Source organism: Equus caballus, chromosome 2 (assembly GCF_041296265.1).
Source record: "Equus caballus isolate H_3958 breed thoroughbred chromosome 2, TB-T2T, whole genome shotgun sequence".
NCBI lineage: Eukaryota > Metazoa > Chordata > Mammalia > Perissodactyla > Equidae > Equus > Equus caballus.
The window spans coordinates 119,699,950-119,723,589 of record NC_091685.1 but is presented as its reverse complement, the minus strand read 5'-3'; the positions used below and the strand labels follow the sequence as shown (position 1 = coordinate 119,723,589).

Sequence of the window (23,640 nt, the reverse complement as noted above, 5' to 3'; positions counted from 1 at the left end):
ATTTTCATCAATGTCTTTCAATGAAGTAAGTTTTATGATATCTTTCTAAAAGTTTTGCATATTTATTAGAATTATTCTTAAATACTTTATATATACATAAATGCATATATATTATTTTTTATTATAACAAAATTTCATTCCATTGTTAATGGTATATTTTTATTCAATTGCATTTTTTAGCCATGTTTTTGCTGATTTCAAGGATATTTTGCACAAGGTTGGATGTATTGGCTCACTGAATGTTTGGTAAAATTTTGCTGGTAAAAGTATATGTTCCTGGTGTGTTTTCTGAAGATTTTTCAACTACTGATTGAATTTCTTTAAGATTATAAGATCATATGTGTTCTGTTTCTTCTTGCTTTCTTTTAAGTAAGGTATATTTTTACAGGAATTGCCCATTTTATCTAAGTTTTAAAATATATTCGTATGAAATGTTTCTAATATTCTCTTATTAGCTTTTTAAAAATCTCTACAGCATCTGTAATGCCTCCCCCAAGATTTCTAATTCTGTTTCTATTTATTTCTCTTTATCTCTCAATCAAATTTGCCAGTAGTTTGTCAATTTCATTGGTCTTTTGAAAGAATTTTATTTTGTTGATCTTCCTATTAATATTTGGTTTTTGATCTCATTGATTTCTATTCTTACCTTTATTTACTTTCTTATACTTTCTGTTAGTTTATTTTTTCTATTCATTTCCTTACTTTTGGTTATGTGAGCTTAACTCATTAACTTTCCATGTTTTTTTCTCTGTTATAAGAATTTAGGCTTTAAATTTCCTTCTATATTCCACTTTAACTGAATTCCACACCTTTTGGTATATAATTTTTATCATTCCATTATAATATATTCTAATTTTCATAATGGTGACTTCTTTGACCTGTTAGTTATTTAGAAGAGTATTTCTTTTTTTTTAATTCTAATTTTTGTTTTTATAGCAGTGACACTGTATTATAAGATTATATAACTTTCAGATGTACATCATAATATATTTTGAATTCTGGGTAGATTACATCATGTTCACCACCCAAACACGAATCACAATCCATCACCACACATGTGCCTAACCACCCCTTTGCCCCTCCTTCCCCTCTGGTAACCACCAATCCAATCTCTGTCTCTATGTGTTTGTTTGTCGTTTTTATAGAAGAGTATTTCTTTTTTTTTTTTTTTAACCCCCCCCCCCCCCGTACATAGTTGTATATCTTAGTTGCAGGTCCTTCTAGTTGTGGAATGTGGGATGCTGCCTCAACGTGGCCTGACGAGCGGTGCCATGTCTGCGCCCAGGATCCGAACCCTGGGCCGCCGCAGCGGAGCGCGTGAACTTAACCACTCGGCCACAGAGCCAGCCCCTAGAAGAGGATTTCTTAATTTTCATTTATATAAGGATTTTTCTAGTCATCTTTTTTGTTATTGATCACCAACTTAATAGCATTTTGGCCATACAATGTTATCTGTATATATTAATCTTTGAAATTTGCTGAGGTAGCTGTTAAATTCTTATAAAAGTTCCAGGTGTGCTTGAAAATAATGTATATTCTGCTATTGTTGGGTATGTTCCTTCATAAACATCTGTAAGATCAAGTTTGTTTGTTAATTGTGTTGATCAAATCAATTATATCATTACTCATTTTTTTTTTGTCTGCTTAATCTATTAGTTTCTAAGTGAGGTGTGTTAAATTTTCCAATATGATTATGTATTTACATGTTTTTCTTTATGATTCCTTCAATTCTTGTTTCATATACACTGAAGTTATGCAACTAGGTGCATACAAGTTTAGAACTGCTATACCTCTCTAGTGAAATGAACCATCTGTCATTGTAAAGGGACTTTTTATCTCTGCTAATGCTTTTTGTATTAAAGTCTATTTTGGCTGATATTGATAAAGCTATCTATCCCAGCTTTCTTTTAGTTTTTTTTCTGGTGTATCTTTTTCCAGCTTATTCTTTTAATCTTTCTGTATTCTTATGCTTTAACTAAATCCATGTAGCTATTTTTTTAATCTAGTCTATGTCTTTTTTACTGTAGCATTTTGTTCATTTATATTTATTGGAATTACTGATATATTTAAATTTATTTTCACCATCTTATTATGTGCTTCATATTTATCCTAACACTTACTTTTTTATGTTCCACTCTGACTGAATTCCACACATTTTGATATGTAGTATTTGTCATTCCATTATATTTTCTAATTTCCATAATTATGATTTCTTTGACCTGTGAGTTATTTAGAACTTTATTTCTTAATTTTATTTTTTTGTTGTCTTCTTTTAGATTGTTTTGTTTCTTTTCACTTTTTTCCTTCTACTAGTTTCAAAGTTATATATTTTATTTCAACTTTTTGGGATTATCTTAGAAATTTTATCACAGTCTAAAGTTAATGTCTCCCCTCCTCCTGACCAATTCAAAGACCTTAGAACACTTTAAGGTCAATAACTCTCCTCCTGACATAAACGTTGTTTGTGTTTGTCTGTGTATTTTTTTTAACCCATAAGACATTGTTATTGTTGTAGCTTTATGTAATCAATGTTTGTTTATATTTTACCAATAACTTACCACTTTTGTTGTTTACTATTTCTCCTTGAATCTCAGACCCTTCATCTGCGATCACTTTCCTTCCATCTAAAGTATATACTTTAGAGATTTGTTTAGTAAGGGACAACTGATGTTTATTTTTAAGTATTTTTATTTTGCAGAGTTTACCCCCCAGCATGTTGAAGATATGCTTTCATTGTCTTCTAGTTTTCCATTGTTGCTTTTAGGTAGCCAGCAATAAATCCATTGTTATTTCTTTGAAGGTAATCTGTCTTTTCTCTCTGGCTATTTTAAAGATCTTCTCAAGTCTTTGGTGTTCCCTAGTTTCATTATATTTCTAGATATGGATTTTTGTTTATTTATCCTGCTTGGCGATTATGAGTATTTTGATTATTGTTTTTCTTCTGTTTTAAAAGTTCTTAGTCATTATCTCTCCAAACATTTCTTCTGCTGCCTGCTCTTCTTCCAATCTAGGACTCTGATTAGACATATGTTAGGCCTTTTCCAATAATCTCCCCTGTTTCTTAACCTCTCTTTTGTATTTTCCATTCTTTTGTCTTTTCTGTTGCATTCTAGGTGATACGTTCCAATTTATCATCCAGTTCAAAAATTCTATTTTCAGCCTGAGCTATATTTTGTCAAATATATCCAATTCATTGAATTTAACATTTTTAATTATTATATTTTTTATTCCTATAAATTCTTCTAATTCTTTTTCAATCTGTTTGTACCTTTTTATAGTTTCTTGCTCTTTATTCATACATTCAAAATACACTTCCAGTTCAAAACACGTATATTTTATAGTCTATATCTGATAGTTCCATTGCCTAAAGTCTCTGTGGGTCTGATTTTACCATCTGTTGTTTCTGCTTCCACTCATTGCTTCTTCTTACCTTGTGCATTTTGTGAGCTTTGACCAGGAGCTCGTATTTCTTAGTATTTTATAGGTGGGAATTATTTGAAGCTTGGATTGAAGTCAGATTCCTTTAGAGGAGATTACGTTTCATTCCACCAGTTGCCTGAGAAAAGTAGAACATAAGATTATTTTAAAATAACTTACTTTAAAATAATCATCAACTAGAGGTTTTGTGGACCATGTGGCATCACATTCTCAGGAAAAATTTTTCTTTTCCTCCATGAAGTAGCATGTTTTGCCACAGGCAGTTTTCCTGGGAAGTTGGGGGAGACAATGAGGATTTATTTTTAGCCCACACTTACACTGTAGTGCAACCTTTTAGGATCTCAGTTTTATTCAGGGAGGCAGTCTCCTCTTATACTTCCCACCTTGGTAGGCCTTTGGTTTTATTTCTGATCCTCCCACACTCAAAGATAGTGAAAACCAAAGTTTCAGCACACAGTGTTTGGCAAATACATTCAAGGAAGATGCTAGCTTCTGTGTTGGTTAACTTTCTGGGTTCCAGCTTTTTTTTTTTTTTTTTTTTTGCTGAGGAAAATTCGACCTGAGCTAACACCTGCTGCCAATCTTCCTCTTTTTTTTTTGGTATGTGAGCCACTGCCACAGCATGACCACTGACAGATGAGTGGTGTAGGTCCACACTTTGGAACCAAACCCAGGCTGCCAAAGTGGAGTGCACTGAACTTAACCACTAGGCAACTGGGGCTGGCCCTGCGTTTCAGCTTTTACTTGGTTTTTGTCTTCTGAGTAGTCCTTCATGTCTTGCCATTCCATTGATGCATTTTAGAGGTTTTTAAATGCTTGCCCAGCATTCTCAGTTGTTTTCAGCAGAAGTGTTGGTCAGGGCTTATGGTCTTCCATACTGTTAGAAATAGAAGTCTACACTTTATGTTTTTGGTGACTTAGAAGTTGCCTTCTCCTTCTCCCTTTTTATGCAATTTTAAAATGCTAACAAATGGCTGTTACCCAAAAATATCTATTCAAGCCCCATAGTTGTTTTACTCTCCAATCAGATTTCCCTTTCTCCTTTTGTTTCTCCACTTCCACCACCAATCAGTACAAGAGACAATAGGGTCAGAATTTGTCTGTGGTTGCTCAGGGGAGGATGAAAGGGTGCAAAAGGTTGGACTGTCATTGCTGGGGTCTGATTGAAGAAACATCTTCTTGTCCTTCTATATAGGAGACCAGAATACATTTTCTCACAAAAACAATATGATAAGTGATTTTGAATGTAGATAAAAACTTATTTTTAGTATAATTATTCATGTACATATGAATTAAATGAGCTCTGTGAGCTTGCTTATAAATATAACCAACCATTAATTGAATTCCAATAAAGATAACTTAAGTTGAGCTTTTGGAATATAATTGTAATTGTAATATGCCTTCTATAGTTCATTTTTTATGTGTTTATCTTTTATTCCTCTGATTATATTGTAAACTCCTTGATAGTACAGACCATCTCTTATACTTCTTTATGCTTGCCCACATCTTCATGCTTAGGGATTCTGACTAGCTTGCTGGTGGATATTACAGAGGTGGCAGCCGGTAGACCATGGCCTACCTTTGGAGTTCTTTTATTTTCTCTCATTCACCCCCTAATAGAGGGACTAATTGTCCAGTGAAAAAAACACAAAGGCCAAAAGAAATGGGGCTTTGAATAATCTCCTGATTTCTTTATTTTTAATGATGGCTGATTTATCAATTGTCCTATATATAGCTCAGCCACTCAGCTAAATTCTGGGTCATCAATAAAACTAAAGCATACATATGTCAAAATCAAATACAGAATGTATGACCACATGGCCGTTCGGCTGTGTGTGTTCGTGTGTGTCTCAGGGAGTGCATAATTCTACTTTGCGGGGTGTCTAGTGTTATTCTGTTGTCTGTATGTTTGATTGCTTTTTCTGGCCTCTTTCTATTTGACTTTTAAGAAAATATATATGAGGGGGACTTTAAAATAGAAAAAACGATCCATAGATTACAAAAAGTATTGGGAAACTTCCATTATTCAATTTAGAAATAATGTACAGCTCACAGGGTGCCACAGTTCAGGGGGGCAAAAACTGATATGTGTTGAAATTGAAAATGATTCTTTCACAAGTGAAGCTGACCAAAATTTCCAGCAGTCCTGTTGCCTGAAGGAAAATTTCCTGGGCTCCAGCCTCTGTTATGCTAACAATGAAGCATACAAGTCTGGACAGATGGTTGGATTCCAAAGTGTTTCTCATGTTACAGTATTTTCTTCCTGTTGTCTCTCCTAAATTCTACAGGGAAAGGGGAAAATGCTATAACTTTCAAAAGTATAAAGAATATCATCTTCAGTACATTCTGGGGAGTCACAAGTACCAAACATTAATTACTGTGGACATTCTTCTGCCCTTTTAAAAAGGCTTTCTTGGTTAAAGTCTGATTGCTTATTTTGGACAGTGTGATTTATCTTCCTTACTTTCTTTATTGCTAGAAATACAAAATATAAGATGTATTTATGTCTTTCCCTAGAAGATCTCTTCTATGATCCCTGTCCCAAAGTAGCATCATCCATTGGGTTTTGAGCTTTGGTGAGGCAGAAATTTGGGATTTATCCTTAAGACCACTCATATCCACCAACACCAATACTGTATTTGCTCCCCCAAACTGCTCTCAAATCTGTCCAATTTTCCCTTTCTCTAATACTATCGTCCTGGTCCAAATTCCTGATATCTCTCACCTGGATTATTGCAATAAGTACCTAACAGATTCACCCACAGTCACCAGACACCCTCTTCCTCCCACCTCCAGTACATACTACAGCCAAAACAGAAGGATCTTTTCCAAATGCATATCTAGCCGCGTTACTCCTGCTTCTAGTAGTTTCCTAGCACTCTGAGGGTAAACACAAAATTTCTCACCTGGCATGCAGGGGCCTGTACAGCCCCTGCCTACCCCTCCAACCTCACTGCCTATCAATTTTCTCCTTTTATCTCTAGTTCAGCCGCCCTGGCCTTCTTTCATTCCTTCTGTGGTTCCTTCTATGTTAAGGCTGTTCCCCACCATTTTAAGTTCATTAAGCTCTGTTCCTCTTTCAGACCTTAATTCAGGTGTCACATCCTCGGGGAAAGGCCCCTTGACCTGCCCCAGCCTTACCCAAATGGTTAAGTCGAGTCCTGTCCTTTACCCTCACAAAACCACACATCTTCTCTCTCTTTCACAGCACTTCGACAAAAGGAAGACATTTATGATCTGGTACACCAGGAATTGGGGTTTCAAGTGAGGAAACAAAAGCAAAGATGTATATTTGTTTAGTAATCAACCTCTAAGATTCAAGCCAACATTTCTAAACCACAGAGAAAACTATATCTAAAAGTATTATGCTTGTGTTCTCAAAAGAGCCAGGAATTTTGCAGTAAATAAATGCAGCAGTAGACAACCTAGTCTATCAGGACAGCTTTGAGAACGTAATTGAAGACCTGGAAGGATCTTAACAACGGTTCCCACCAACCTCTCAAACAACAGATGGGAAAAGTGAATCTCAGAGGTGTCATAAATAGTACAAGATAGAGAATGAAGTGGAATTAGCCCACAAATGTCTGCTGAGCACTATTATGTGTACTAGTATTCCTGTTTCTAGGTTCTCTTTTCGTTACTACATACTGTCTCTGCTTAAAACATTTATAGAAACGGAGCAGTTAAAGTTTATTTCAATTTGCCAGTATAACAGAAGACTGCTTCCTACCTTAGGAGGATGATACAGAACCAGTAAAACATTCCTATAAGCCTCTAGACGGATGGGTGATGTGCTGTTAAAATTATATTATAATGCAGTTTTATTCCTTTGTGCATGAGCTCTTCTTATTTTCTTATTCTACCTCTCTTTCTATGTGAAGTCCTAAAAAAGGATCCCAGGAATGAGAATCCCCTTCTCACTCTAATTTAGGATTTGAAGAAAAATGAGTGTCCCACTCACCCACACTTGTCCCAAGCAAAGTTTATTCTTAACCTTCTCAACAACCAACTGCATTTCTCAGTCTCCACACTAACTTTCCATTCTAGCCCCCGGCTGCAGGCAGGGTGGGAATGGGATGTCATTGCTACATGGCCTCTTGCTCACTCTAGTCCCCTGTTTAGCTCCCTGATCAGCCCTTACTGCTTGGTTCTTTAGTGAGAAAGGCAAGCTAATGGCCACCTTATATCACAAAACATTGACTTATAAACAGTTGAGCTAAAAGCGACGTTGAAATCCATTTAGCCCAACAACCCAATGAATGCAGGAATACATTCTGAAACACCTAACCAGAAAAGAGATTAAATTTATACTTATCTTCAAATTCTTCCAGCACTAACTCTTCACGATCTCACTTATGTGAATGCTCTTTCAAGTAACAAGGATTTTGTATTCGAGAACCCTGCTTGTGTTCCTCATCAACAAATACGTGGTTATTTTAATGAAACAAGCCTGGGGCATTCCTAAAACTTTGCTTTGGCAGTTCTGTGTAAAGCGTGTGTGTGTTTGTGCGTGTATTTTTCTTGTTTTTTGGGGGGGAGGTTGTTTTTGGCTTTTTTAGCTGAGGGAGATTAGCCCTGAGCTAACGTCTGTGCCAATCTTCCTCTATTTGATATGTAGGTTGCCACCACAACTTGGCTGATGAGTGGTATAGGTCTGCACCTGGAATCTGAACCCTCAAACCCAGGCCACAAAAGTGGAGCATGCCAGAATTAATCACTATGCCATGGAGCCGACCCTGTACATGTGCTTTAAAACCCAAAGCATACAGAATGTATCAGGCAGGCTAGAACGCAAAATACAAAATTTAGATAACACAGTTAGCTTATCCTTCATTTTCTGTTCCTGTTAAGTCATAGAATAGAAGAAAGATAGAAAAAAAGCCTTTCTTGCTGTTTCAAATTCAAAACCAACTTCTTAAAGTGAAGTCTTTGGGTAGTAAAGCACATTTTACTCCAACACCAACACAATAATTCACTACTTTAATATTTTCCATGATTACTTCCTTGCATGGAGAAGCTAGGAGACAGAAGGAGTAGAGCCATCCATATAATTATTACTTTCTTCCCTTTCAGATTCTCTTGCTTTGGTAATAAAATTCTACATGCCTTACAAGAGGGTCTAAACCAGACAGCAGCCCCACTATCTGTTCTGGCAAACTCAGAAAGAGAATAGCTTCCTTTGTTTTGTTCACAATGTACGCTCTTTAATAAAAGAAAGACAAAAAGACTTGTTAATCAAATAACTTTTTGGCATTTATTTGTCAGGCCTTTTTTTACTGTCAGTGAGTGATTTTGTTCCTAAAATAACTGCAATAACTTAAAATTGACTGCAATAGTGCCTTCCAATATACTTGTATTTACATAAGAAATCTCTCAGCGATATATACGTTAGATGGGAACATATGTAGATCCATCCTTCATATGATAGGGCCATCCATATGATAGATCTAGGAAACTGGATTTTCTGGGTTATCATTTCTGTATTTTATTTAACACTGTGCCTGACAGTGAAGAGCTTTAAATTTGGCATCTGTCACTGCCTATCTTGGTCCAAATTGTATGATGCTAAATACCTTAAAGAATACTGCACAGGGGAAATCAGGAGTGGGTTATGAGAGGTAAACTTCATATTACCATGTGCTTGTGTCTGAATATTAGAGCTGTTAGACAGATGCTTCCTCTAGACGTCCAGAGAGGCAGAAAGTGTGGTGCCATTGGGATCCAGAGGCACCGATGTGAAGTAGGCAGAAGATACATAAGTCATAGGGTATGCTAATTTCACTTGGTTCCGTGCAATTCCACTGACTTCACCGTGGATAACGGGGTCTGCACCAGGACCCTCTCCCTTCTGCTCTCCGATGCCTTCGAGGTGCTGCCCATCGAGACCAGGCCTGGAGTCATTTCACGCACTCCCCTAATAAAGTCCTCAGGGGCTGTCATGTATTTTCATGTGTTTGCCCTATTATCTCTCCCTGCTTGAGTCTTACAGATAATTGATGACGCTTCAGTTAATCATCTTTCCCCCTCTTTTGTTCACCAGGTACCACGGCCTTGAAGGGACTCTTTTATTGAGAATCGATGTCTTCTCCTTGGTAATTGATCACCGTAGACCCAGGGACACTCAACTCATCATCAGGGGAGGCTAATCATCATGAATAATCAGAAAGCTGTAGTTGTGCTCCTGCAAGAGTGCAAGCAAATACTGGACCAGCTTCTGTTGGAGGCGTCAGATGTGTCCGAGGTGGATAAGAGCGAGGACCAGCGATGCAGAGGTGAGGTCCTGATTGGAGGCACTGGGGGGAGGGGCAGCCAGCAGGTTCACTCTCCTCTCCCCAGCCTGAACGACACGTTCTCATCTCTGCCCTATTTTTCTTCTCTTGGCAGATGACCACCGAGAGATGAGTGGATTTCTAGGGCATGAATGGGACATGAGCTGCGGGCGGACGGGCAGGGGAGGAAGCCCACTTTGTTGCAGTGAATTGCTGTCAGTTCTAATTTTAGGCTTCAGTAAACATGAGGCTACAAGAAACAGTTTAGTTCAAGAAGAACAAAGGGTCCAAGTGGGCTGGTGCACGTAAATTTCAATTATTAAAAAATTGAAGCAACTTCTGAATGGTGGCACGTACTTTTTTACAAACCAGGCTTTTGTGCCTCATCAGTTTCCATAGACCTCTACGGTTTCCATAAATATGTCATCTCATCAGTCCAATCTCTTTTTTTTTAATCATCAATATATTTCTCGTGTTATATTCACATGCCGTTCGTAAAATAAATCCGCTCATACTGATAAATACTTTCTGCATCAGTATCAGGGTTTAAGAACTTGGCTTTTTGCTCATTTCATAGTTTGTGCCATTCATAGTTTCAGATGAGTCATCGTTTAGGAAGTTTCAGTCACAGAGTTTAGAAGGTTAAAGCAATTCTTATTTCTTCGTTAGCCAGTTTTAGAGAGGCAATCTTTTTTCCTTAGATTTCTTTTTAGCATTTGAATAAATTTTCCTGCATTTCTACAAGTGCATCCCTTTTATGTGCTTTTAGCATTTTCCTCTTGTATTTTTAGGGATTTGTTTTCTTTTCAGAAGTAAGATTCCCATACAAAACATCCACTCCGCATCTCCTTTGTTGTCCTTGTGACTATGTGATGGGGAAGGTTTTGGACTCTCTTTTTCCCATGTTCTTATATGCAGGTGCTTTTAGGTGCCTATAGAAGTCTTAATCTTCTGTAACCTGTCATTCATGTAGCCTGCGCTCCTTTCAAGATAAAATGTCCTGTGTCCCGCCGTCGTTTCACCACCTGAATTTAGGTATTTTCTTTCTTTACTAGCCACATACACCAGTGTGTGACTTGACTTGCCAGTTACACGTGCTGGTCATCCTGAGCACACACTGGCGGGTGTCAGCCCTTTGTCGGGTACCAGCAGGTACACAGCACCCCCAGTAATGCTCGAGTGCTGGTCCTATTTCTCCCCAGAGGCAGTGTGTTCTGTTCTGTTACTTCCACTGAAGTTTTTCTCTTTTCCTTTTACTACATCGCATCCTTTGTCTTTTTAGCCCCAATTCCTTTAAGCTTTGTGTGTCTCCAGTGAAGACTCTGAGCCCCCAGTCGGGTAGCATTTTCTTCCCAAGGGCCACAGACTAGGAGAAATAATCAGTTTAGTTCCAGAGAAGGCAAATCATGGCTGCAAAATCACTCAGTTAGCCACGGGCCTTCAGGTAAGCTGCTTGGGGAAGTAAGTGCTCAGAGAGGAAGAGGTGGCTCTGCCCAGTCAGGGCTGACCGAGGGCATTGGCTGAAGCCCATACACAGGCAGGGAGGAAACTCCTAGGCTGAGCCACAGATAGTCACAGCATTAACGATCCCCTGGCTGCTGGGTGGTCCACCGAGCGCTACTGGCACAACTGGATTCAGCCCGAACACAGGTGGTTTCTGAGCAGCTCCGGGGGCAGGTGGTGTCACCACCAGCTACCACCACATGTGCTCCAAGAGAAACACATTAGTACAGGGTCGTTTATGGCAGAGGGCAAGCTAGCAGACTCCGACACAGACACTGTGGTTTTTATCCTTTCCCCTCTTCCTCTCAACCCCATCTTTTTCCCTTAGAAATTGTCCTTGCCAGCATGGGTGACTACCCCTAGCAAGTTCCTCAGAGATAGACAAGGAAATGAAATCCAAACATAGATATATTTTCAAAACGTGTTTCAGAGGCATCTTCTATTTCAGTATGCCCCGTGGCGTATCCACATCCTGGCGTGACCTTAGGAAGAGGGTGGGGTGGAGGAGGTAAAACTCGGGTGTAAAGAATAGATTTTCTCCATCATTATGAAGAAATTTGAAAATATTTAAACTACTCAGTGCCGAAGTATGGTGAATTTCTAGGAATCCAGAAATCACATTTCTGTTGTCATTTGACTACTCGGTTGACTCCTGAGCTTGACCCTCATAGACAGAGTGAAGGAATAATTTATCAGTCAAACTGGGACACCTCTGAGGGCAAACAGGAGTGCCTTAATAAGTACACTAGGACCACCTAGGACGGTCCTAAGCAAATAGGACTGAATCGTCATCCTATTCCTACCTATTTAGAAATATCATTTAACAATTTTTCCCTATATATACATTGGAAACATTTTCAGAGGTTGAAATTATGTCAGTGATGGTACGAGAGCCAGCCTTTCCAGCAGATGGTGAGCACATAGGTCCCTAACCCCGCAGCTCTGCTTTCATTGGAGGAGTGCTGTTGTGCACAGGTGCTCAGTAGCTCTGAGCTGCTGAATGGGGGTGGGGGGATGACTTCAGGGTGATATTTGTAAGTCATCCTCAGTGGTCAGTCCAGATCCCTTATTGGTGTGGCCCATATGATATCCCCTCAATGCCAAGCAGCCCCTCCCCATCAGGAGATTTCCTTACGTTTCTCCCTTCGCTTCTTTTAGTTTTTCACTATCTCTGACATCTCTTTTTTGCCCTATTTAGTATGTCTCATGTAGACATAAGACTAATCCTTGTTTTACTCATCATGGTGTGATTTACAAAAGTGCTAAGACATGATGACTGTCTTCAGGGATCTCGCAGCCCATGAGAGGCCAGATGTGGCTACAGAACAGTGCGATGGACGTTGAAAGGCGCCTGCACATGTGGGCTTGGGAGCACTCAGGAAGGGCATCTCAATCCCACTGGGAGGTCATGGCAGGCTGACAAGAAGTGGCCATGGCTGCATTGAAAGCTAAACTCAGTGGGCCTGAGCTTGGTCATGAGAGGCTGAGGGAGGGCAATGCAAACAGCAAGGACGGGGTGTGCAAAACCATTGGAGAACCTTATGCAGGGCCATGGTCTGCTCCATCTTATTTTTAGCAAAACAGGGATCAGCAATGTGGAATATGGAGTGGGTGGGGCGAGATAGGAAGCAGTGATTCAGACAAGAATTGTGGATAATGCAGAGGAGGGAATGGATTTTAGGATCCACAGGATTTGATAACCAGTTAGGTTTCGGGAGGAAGAGAGAGCAAAAGTCCAGACTGACTCCCGAGTTTTAGACTTGGGTGACTCAGAGAATGGTAGCATTCCTCAAAATAAAGAAGACAGAGGGAAACGTTTAGAGAAAAGGTAGCGAGTTCAGTTTTAGATAGGTTGAGTCTGAGATATCTGCAAAAAAAGCACCTAGATTTGTAGCTGGCAGTCATATATACAGGTCCATAATCCCTTATTCAGAACCCTGGGAGTCACGTGTGCTTCAGAATTCAGAATTTTTCAAATGTTAGGAAGATAATACGGTGCACATACTATCTGTTGCATTCACATTCCAGCAGAAGCTGGGGCAGCATCTGTAGGCAAACATTAAAATTTTTGCAGCAAAACCTTTAAGCAATATCACTAAGTAGGACAAAGAAGACTATAAACAGCCTCCAGTCAATTCAAGGCTGGTTTGAGTGCCAATCTCTAGAAAAAAACCTTCTAGTTTCCAGAGCGTTTGGGGTTTCCTAAGTTTGGATAGGAGATTGTGGACCTGTTTAAGTAGGCTTGGTGCCCATAAAGAGACTGAATATGTCTACAATGTGAAATAAAGTCATTTCAGAATAAATTGATACCCATTTCCAGTTTCATTTGGGTTTTTGTATTCAAGGTCTATATTCAAATGTAGTCCACAGTGAAAGTACGAGGCGAGGTGCGATCCTGGAGAAGTAAAAAGAGGTCGTACAAACTGACTCTGCGTCGCCCACCTGCCACAAGCCCCACATGCCATCCATCTCAGCCCCTTTCTCACTTTACAGGGAGAATAATATTTCCTTCATTCCTTTCTCTGATTCTTCATGCAGACATAGTCACGGAAGTGCTTTACTTCCTGCCAAAACCCTTTCTTAATGCCTGACTACCCCAATTTACCTGTAGGGCACAGCAGACCAGGGGGCCACCCTGACAGATAGCTTTGCGCTATTATTCTGTGAGTCTGAACCGCCAGCTTAGAGCAGCCAGCGAGAGGGAGGAAAAAAATCTTGGCTGCTGAGGTGCTTCATCATAACATTGGTAACTCAACTGCCTTTTCTTTGACTGCAATTTCCTTACCTGAACTCTGACCTTTTCAGCTTCACTCCCCAGCGAGTTAAGGACCCTGATCCAGGAGGCAAAGGAAATGAAGTGGCCCTTCGTGCCTGAAAAGTGGCAGTACAAACAAGCCGTGGGCCCAGAGGACAAAACAAACCTGCAGGACGTGATTGGCGCCGGGCTGCAGCCGTTACTGGTAGGAAGAGCCACACCACCTGTGCCTCTGACTCCCCCCAAGTGAGGCGTTTAGCCTCTAAGTGGTCTAATAGATTAAATTTCTTTGAAGGATCAGACAGCCCCTACCCTTATGGTCAGCTCTGCCAGATTGACTGATGTGGGGGAAATAGCTTTTAGAAAGCGTTGCTTGCCCATGAGATCGTCTGTTGGAAAGCCAAATCAAGGAAAAGTGAAGAAGGGTGGTCAGTGGGTCTATGGAGCAACCTGTCATCCTGACTTATTTACGGATCCCTGGTGGGCCAGGAGCAGTAGTGTGATTCTGCCTTGCCTCATAGCATTTTTATTTTGAAATGCTCCTTTCTAAAAGTCGGGTAGCTTAAAAAATAAATTCACCCCTGTTTCATCAACGTGACTTGCTGTTTAAGCTGTCGAAGTCTGGCATGTCCCTTCCCAGACCTGGGATCCTCTTCTCCTCACGATGCAGGCTGGTCAGGGAGCATCAAGTCAGAGTCACTGAGGCGCTTATGCCTCAACTCTCTTATTGCAAATTCATCAAACGGACACCTCCTCCCCGATAAGAGTGGGCCCCAAGAATAGCACCTGACCTCGCATTTAGGCTTGGATTTCAGGCTTAGGCCCTGGGGATGCCCCAAGGAGTGCCGCTGTCCTTTTTGGTAGCATTGTTTTTTACCTACATTCTCTCAGATGTTTGTCAAGGAAGGGAGTCTAACAGCTTATATGTATTTTTTCTCACATAAAAATATGTATTTGTCTGGAGACCAGGCGTTATAAGCAGTGACAATACCCTACAATTTTTAGTTTATCAGTTTACATGGGAATGTGTTTTGGGATCATAGATATATGTATAGATATCGTATAGATATCGTCTTCACCTGTCAAAACAAAAATTCAGGAGGGATCCCCTGATCTAAGTACACATAACAGTATCTTTAGAAACAGTAAAACCCCCACCTTTCCCACCCATCCCCCCCAAAAACTCCCAAACAGACTGGGGTGAAGCAGACTGGAAATTGCAGGCAAAGAGAATCGGATCCTTGGAAGAGTGCAGTGGAGAGCCAGGGGGCTTCAATAAGCATGCTTGGTATTAGCGGAGCACTGGGATGGATGGGATAATGACTGTAACTTGTACATCTCTATGCAGCTTGCAGGGTGCCTGCACAAGCATCACCACCCTTAATTCTCAAAATAGCCCCCCAGTGATTGTTACCTTTATCACCCCCATTCTACAGGTGAGGAAATCAAGATGCAGGGAGATTAGCTCTCCCAGGGGAACAGACCAGTGAGTGGTTTGGCTGTGACTCCTGTGGGGCCCATTCCTCTGTCCCACTGACAATTCTCCCTCAGGAAGCCCCAGGTGAAGACCTTGACAGCACAGGTAGAAGCCCTGAGACCTGTTTACTCTGAAGCAAGCTGTAGGCTGTCCAGTAGAACTTTCTGCAATGGTGGAAACGTTCTCTATCTCCGCTGCCCAATGCGTCAGGCCCTGGCTGCATGTGGCCCTTGAGAACTTGAAAGGTGGCAAATATGACTGCAGGACTGAGTTTCTGGTTTTATTTCTATTTTTAATCAATTTCTATATACACAGCCCCACGTGGCTGGGGCTGCTGTTTTGGTGGACAGCGCAGCTCGAGGCAGTGAGGCTTAAAGGGAGACCTCACGACAAGGGCACCAGCATCAGCTAGAAACTTGTTGGAAATTCAGATTCTTGCACCACCTGCCCCCACAGGTCTTACTGGATCAAAAACTCAGGGTGAGGGTCTAGCAGTCAGCATTAGACAAGCCCTCCAGATGATTGTGATGCGTGCTGGAGTTTGAGAACTGCTGTCTTAAAGAAGAGACCAGTGTGCCCAGTGAGGGGGGACGGTCAGAGGGGCTGATAGGGATGCGAGTGGAGAAGGGGAGGCGGAGGGGAGATTCCAGAGTGAGGGCTGCAGGAGACAACCAGAGAAGTCTCTGTCCCATCAATGCTGGCAACCATCATCTAGACTGGGGCCAATGCCACAGAGCCAGTAGTGGCTTCGCCTGCTTGGAAAGCCCTGTGTGATTCAGCTCATGGCACCTAAGAACTTCACAAGGCTTCCAAGAAAGGTGAGAGCAGGACAGCTTCCCAGAGGGAGGGACCCCTGCTTTGACCTTTGGCGCTTAGAAAGTTCCTCTGACTTCCGAGTCTAGGCCGAGAGGCCGTCCCTCCATCCTTCAGTCACCACACGCCCCTGCCTGCGCTCAAAGCTGGTTGTGACATTTGCTGAAAAACTGGAGACGGTCTCTCAAAACCTTCTTCTTGCTGCATTTGGGGCTTCATGTCAGTTGGGAGACAAGCTGCTCATAGTTGTTAGACTCTTTTAAGAGTCCATTTTATTCCGTCTACTCTCCCTCTATACATTGCACGGATCTCACAACGTGGGGGAGAAATAGAGGCACAGAAATTTGCATCCAGCTTACAAGATCACTCAGTGGCAGCTCTAAGAATCAGTCCATTAGGCTTTTTTAGCCCCTAATGTATTTAACCTGGGAGCTTTTAGAACTGGGAGCATCGTTTTATTTAGCTTACCCAGCAAGCTGTAAATTAAGCAACCACACCTCCTGAAGACTCTCAGAATGCTCGGCTATTGTGTCAGACCCCAAGTGCACAATCGCTACGCCACTCTGTTTTGTAAACAGAGAGAAATATAGCACCCTGTGAACTCATGCTACTTTTAAAATCTTAGCTTGTCAAAAGCATCACGAGTAAATTCCATGATCAGTTTTTATCCCATTATCCGTTACTTTCAATATTATACTTTACTGAAGCCGGATGACCGTGTTTTAATAATCAATTAATTGTGAGATTCTGTTCTCACATAAAAAATAGCTAAAGGCTGCTGAGTTGGTCTTTTCAGTTGTCTTATCTCTTATTGTTTTTTCATAAATCTAAACTTTCCATGATTTTTTTTAAACTCCAAATGAATCCTTCCCATTAAAAGTTTCCCCTCCATTTTTAAACTGAGCATTTCACTTGGAGTGTAAGCGCTGTGACTTTAAGTTATTTCCATGAAAAACAGCTCAGTTAAGCATAGAGTTGTGCTCAGTGCCCGAGTTGGTGAAATGAAGGGTCATTTATAATGTTACTCTCTTAGGCTGAACTGAAGGAAAATGATCTGTGTTTTGTGCTTTGCTTTCTCTTCTCCACTGCCTCCCCCCTTTCCTCCCTCCCTCCCTGCCTCTCTCCTCCTTCCCCACCCCCAGTCTTTTCTCCTTTGGTGTGTGGCCACAGACAGAAATTTATGGCAGGGGCCAGCCTCCTTTACACTCCACACAAAGCTTGCTGACTTGAGAGAGTTTGTCTGCTCTCTCCCAGAAAAAACACCTGCAGTACGCGCCCCGAGAAACCTGGAGAGATGGGAGATTAATGTGGCTGTAATGGCCGGGCAGCATTCGGGCATTATGCCCTCTCCCCAGGTAGATGAGTCTTCCCGAGACGATACCAATTATTTATTGCTGAAACATCTGTTGATAACTGCAGCTGCCCTGTGGAACAAAGCATATCACGGGGTCACAGGCTATAAAATCCTGAAATCCTACCTCATGCTAGTTTTAGACTATTCAGTGACACCCTCAAGTCCATGGGTTACCATCGTCTGTAACGTCTCCTCGCGCTGTAGAAAATACTTTGTAAACACTGCGCTGCCTGCCCCACCGGCTTTGAAGTATTATTCCATCCTCGTCAGTAATTTATATTCCAGTGCCATTGTACTGTGGGAAAAAGAGGGGGAACCTTTTTTGTTTTCCATTTAATTGTATATCTCCTGACACTTTGACCTGTATTATTAGTATTAGTCAGAAAAAGGATTTTCTCCCTCTCTTATTTAAAAATAAAATTTCAAGGGAAAGTAAGCGCTCCTTCAGCTCTTTTCACTCAAAACAATGTTTACACTCTCAGAGGGAAAGATGAAAAGCACAAGCAATTTTTTTCAAGTGTCGGAGAAGGGCATTTCAGTTTCTGAAAGAGAACAGTACGGCCCTTATAAATATCATTCAGCAAAACCTTTGATGGATTTTTCGGAAAGTACTGGAGGCATTCCGCCTTCGCTTCGGTTCAGCTTGGTTTCGGGCGGGCGCGGTGGATTCCAACCAGGAAACCCGTCCTTGCTTCTGAGGTACCAGGGAGGGAAGGCACCAGCCTCCATGTGGGTGCCACCTTTTGTAACTTTTTCAGCAACTGCCACACTTCTAAAAAGGACAATTTCTACACAACTAAAAGAAAATATGAAAATAAAGCTTTTAAACAGGAGATGAAGGGCATGTCTGCCTTTGCATGTCTGTGGCAGTTGGGAGCTGACCGGGTTGCAGGGCCAGGAAGAGGTGTCTGATAGACGCTGGTTTTGAGCATCCCCTGCAGAGTTGGGGGTGTTGATGCTGGTGGGGGCCAGCTCTCCCCAGCCCTGTTTCTGTGCAGGGAGGGAGTCTGAGTTGGGTGCCTCACCTCTGCAGGAGACACAGGGTAAGTTTATAGGTTGGCAAGGACAGTCCAAGGAGACGAAGCAGGCTCAGCATGAGGATATTTTTTCCATTTCCTTTCCAACTTTACAACCGTGAAAATGAGTAACCTGATAACTTTTATTCCACAAATATTTTTGGAAATAACTGTGCGACCTTGCGGGGATTTGACAAGAGACCAGAAAAATAAATGATTAGTTGTTTTCTTATGCTATCGTGGGTGAAAAACCTTTGTGGATGAGTAAGGTTTGATAAGTTCAGTTTTCAGAATATTTTTTCTAATACGTTTCTTCAGACAATCTTGCTGCCTTTAACTTATCGATATTTTTATTTTGGGACTACTTAAATATTAACAGGCCAAGAATTAAAACATAAATAAACATGGCAAAATACAAGAGTTGGTCATTACAAGATTTCAGGGAAATGGTTTAAAAACATGCAGTGCGATTAACCTGGGAGCAGAGAGGTGGAAAAGGGTCTTTAGCAGAAGATAACTAAAGTGTGAATTTGTTAGGAAATGAAATGTCCGGTTGAAGAAAGATGTGGCTTAAGGACGTGAGGAAGAGGTACGAGATGAGATACATCTATGGGAACAATAAAATTCCCTCTATGAATAAGCGCTGGGTTAAAATATGTCCTTAAAACTAATTTAAAAACCATTTACTTCAGGCGCCGGTTTTCATATTAATAATAGAGAATTCAAAAGCAGTAACAGGTGTTTTTTAGATTATGATTCTTTCAGCAACTGATTTTCTCATGCGAGGTTTTCATCTTTAACTCTGTGCTTTGGGGCTTTAATAGCTGAGATCTTTTTCATCAGGATGCAAAAATTGAAGTGAGTGCACTTTGAGTGTTCACATGTGCCAGACATTTGATAGAGACATTGAGAGAAATGCAAAAGAAATAGAAGACTTAGTTCATGTTCTAGAAAAACTGCCAGAATGAAGAGCTAGGGCAACTCTTTGTCAAAGGCTGCTTGTTGGAACGGTTCCTCCTATTTATTGACCAGCTAAGGGGGCAGGTGCTCAAGACATATTCTAATTCTCACAGGCTTGGCCATATAACGGTTTTAGACAATGCAATGTGGTTAGAAATGACATATGCCAGTCCCAAGCAGAAGCTTTATAAGCCATTGTGTAGCTCAGCAGTTGGAAGTTTTTCTTTGCTTCATGAACACCATAGGAGCTACTCCCTCAGCCTGGATCCTGGACAGGGCAACAGGAAGCAGCAGCGTCTCAGAGATGGAGCCAGACTGCGCCAGTGTGAAATGTGAACCACAACCAAAACACTTGGCTGTTGAAGGCCCTGAAATTTGGGGGTTACCCCAGTCTCACCAAGTGTTATGGGTTGATTTGTCCCCCAGCAAAATACATTGAAGTCCTAACCCTCAGTGCCTCAGAAAGAGACTTTGTTTGAAAATACAGTCATTGCAGATGTAATTAGTTAAGACGAGGTCGGACTAGAGTAGGGTGAGCCCTTAACCCGATCTGACTGGCATCCTTGTGAGAAGATGGCTGTGTGAAGACACAGAGACCCAGGGAGCAGGCCGTGAGTGACAGAGGCGGAGGTCAGAGTAATGCAGCTACAGGCTGAGGATTTCTGGCAACGCCAAAAGCGAAGAGAAAGGCATGGAACCTTAGAGAGAACATGGCCCTGCTAACACCTTGACTTTGGACTTCTAGCCTCCTGAACTTTGAGACAACACATCTCTATGTTTTAAGCCACCCAATTTGTGGTACTTTGTTATGGCAACAGAAAACTGACACACCAAGTAGAAGCCAGCTTATGCACATGTGGAAGACAATGAAGTAAGAAAGCTCTCAAATGACTTCAAGATTCTCAGCCTGTGATCCTCTGCCTCTATAGAGAAAAAGGCAAAAGGAACCGCAGTCCACAGGCGAGAACAGAGTTTCTTCAAAGGACCATTTCAGCAAAAATAGTTTCTAAAAGACAAAAAAAAGGAGGTTCTAGTGTCTACTATGTTATTTCATCCTTAAACATGACTGGAGAAAGTAGATGGGAAAAAACATGTCACTCTTCTTACTTCAGTTTTGGGTTGCAGTGCAGTCAACTAACCGTCTCCGTTTGGGTGTCCCAGATATCTCACGTCCAACAGGTTGAAGACTGAACTTGTCCTCTCGCAACTCGCTTTCCCTCCACCAACCACATTTTATCCTCCTCCAGTGATCATAGTATCAATAAACAGTACCATGGACCACGCAGTTATCCAAGTCAAGACCTAGGAATCGTCTTTAACTCTATCTTCTCCCTCAACCCTCATATCTCATTGGTAATCAAGCTCCATTAATTTTACCCTTAAATATCTCTCAAATGCATCTTTTCTTCTTCTTCTTCTTCTTCTTCTTCCTCTTCTTCTTCTTCTTCTTCTTTTGGTGCGGAAGATTGGCCCTGAGCTAAGGTCTGTTACCAATATTCCTTTTTGGCTTAAGGAAGATTGTCACTGAGCTAGCATCCGTGCCAATCTTCCTCTATTTTGCATGTGGCATGCCGCCACAGTATGACTTGATGCATGGTGTGTAGGTCCACGCCTGGGATCTGAACCCACAAACCTCAGGCCACTGAAGCGGAACACGCAAACTTGACCACTGCACCGCAGGCCGGCCCCTCAAATGCATCTTCACTTCTCCAACCCTACGGCAACTGTGCTAGATTATATACAACTCCTCTCCCTACTTCCAGTCATGTCCTCTGTATCAGTAAGAATAGTAAGCTTAGGCTGCAGAAAAAAACAACTCCAAAATCTTAGAGTTTAAAGCAATAAAGTTTTGTTCCTTCCTCTTGCTATGTGTCCATCTGAGGGGGAAGAGGAAAGTTCTGCTTTATGTCACTCTCCCTCGGGGACCCAGCTTGAAGGAATATCTGCCATTGAGAATATTGCTGGTTGCCATGGCAGGCAGAAGGAGAAATGATGAATTGCACAGGGGCGCAATTCAGTGGCGCCTGTATACTTCCATGGAGAAGTGGCCATGGGTCAAGGTAAGCCATGTAGCCACAGCTCCCTTCAAGGAGGCAGGGAAACACAATTCTACCATGTGCTCAGAAGGAGGAGACCCAGAAATAGATTGGCAGACAGTACCCATCACTGCCATGGCTTGCCAGCTTTTCTCCACGCTGCAACCAAAGCCATCTTTCTAAGATAGCAATCTGACACTTTTTCTTGCTTAAATCCCTGGGTTGGGTGTAGGGGGATCTCAGTTAATTAAAAAATAAATAAGGGGCCGGCCCAATGGTGTAGTGGTTAAGTTCTCACGCTCCACTTCGGTGGCCCGGGGGTTCACAGGTTTGGATCCAGGGTGTGGACCTAGCACCACTTGTCAAGCCATGCTATGGCAGGCGTCCCACATAAAACAGAGGAAGATGAGCATGGACGCTGGCTGAGGGACAATCTTCCTCACCAAAAAACATTGCTAATATAAATAAATAAAGTAACATATGTATCTTACAAAAGCACCTAATGCTAATCCTGAACAATAAAATCTTCTAAATAAATCTGGATGAGCATTTTCATTAAAGTGGTAGGATTACCAGTTACTTTTCTTCTTTATGTTTCTTTGATTCTTCACAATATAAAGGAAAGGAATTGAGAGAGAGAGGAGAGTGTCTGATGATCACTTGCCTTTAAATCTGGACAGGGTCAAACGCTCGAACACCTGAGTGAGGAGGATGAGGCTTGGCTGCGCCACTTCTCTAAGAGCAAGTGCAGATATGGAATCACACACATCTTCACAAGGGAGAGGCCAAGGTCATTCACTAAATGATGTGGACATGCATCTTTTCACTGAGAAAGTGAGGATTCGAAACGCAATGTGCTTGTTTCCGAATCTTTTCTCTTCCTGTGTGATGGCCTGCTATAAGCTAAGTATCATGGTTCTGCTGTCCTGTTTTTGGAGATCACACTAGCACACGTGCGCACACATATACATATATGGAATACACATACGTACATATCTGTATAATTGATATTCAGGAACACGTTATTTTTTAATCAAATGATAGAACATCAAAGGTAGAGGGAAATTTAGAGATCATCTATTTCAAGCCCATCATTTGACAGATGGGGAAACTGAAATGCAGCGAGAGTAAGAGATGGCTCATCGCAAGTCCCACAGCGGTGAGCGGGAACGGCAGGACCACCACCCAGGTGTCCTGACCCTGGGCCCCCCTGTGCTCCCTGAATCCACAAGATCCGTCCTTTCCACGGGCTGGTGTAGGACTGGAGCAGCCCCACCTCGTCCAATCCTCTCCTCCCTGCTGCCCTGACCCGCCCTCTGCCCCTCTGTCAATGTGATGCCACGTGTTTACTCAAAGCAGAATTAATTAAGACAGAAACTTTATAATTCCACTTATCAACATTTAAAACTTTAGTTTCCTCTGCAGGACATTATAGTTCTTCTTTTGAAAAGGAGGCAGACAAAATGTTCATCAAAAATACATTTCATTAAATAAGTGAGAATTAGGCTCCAAGAGAATGGTGCCTTTGAAGGACAAATAGTAGCCCTAAGGCCTATGGATGTTAAGACTTTAAGATAGAAGCTGCCTGGGGCCGGCCAGTGGCCGAGTGGTTAAGTCCATGCGCTCCACTTCAGCGGCCCAGGGTTTCACTGGTTCCGATCCTGGGTGCAGACGTGGCACTGCTCATCAAGCCATGTTGAGGTGGCGTCCCACGTGCCACAACTAGAAGGACCTGCAACTATGATATACAACTATGTACTGGGGGGATTTGGGGAGAAAAAGCAGGAAAAAAAGTTTTTTAAAAAGTTAAAAAAAAAAGATAGAAGATGATTAAAATCACCAAGGACTTAAACCCTGCTCTAAAACTGTGCCAAAAACTGCTCCTTTTAATAACTGTACTTTCAATACAATGGAAGATCAATTAAATGGTGACTTGTCCTTATAATTCTACCAACGAAACTTTGGTTTCCACAGAATCACGCATGTGAGTTACCCCTTTGATGAGGGCTAACCCACGAC

General features: G+C 41.5%; 1 protein-coding gene across 3 annotated transcripts in view; it reads left to right on the top strand.

The window, feature by feature from the left end:
• ALPK1 (alpha kinase 1) overlaps positions 1–23,640 on the top strand; it is a 106,286-nt gene that overhangs the window by 38,580 nt on the left and 44,066 nt on the right. For all 3 annotated transcript variants that reach the window (XR_011436303.1, XM_023636734.2, XM_070259809.1), the window contains exons 3-4: positions 9,479–9,710; positions 14,016–14,170. Coding sequence is in view for 2 of the 3 variants with exons in the window: in XM_023636734.2 (XP_023492502.1) it covers positions 9,590–9,710; positions 14,016–14,170 (276 nt within the window). In the remaining variant the exon portion in view is untranslated. The remainder of the gene's footprint in view (positions 1–9,478; positions 9,711–14,015; positions 14,171–23,640) is intronic.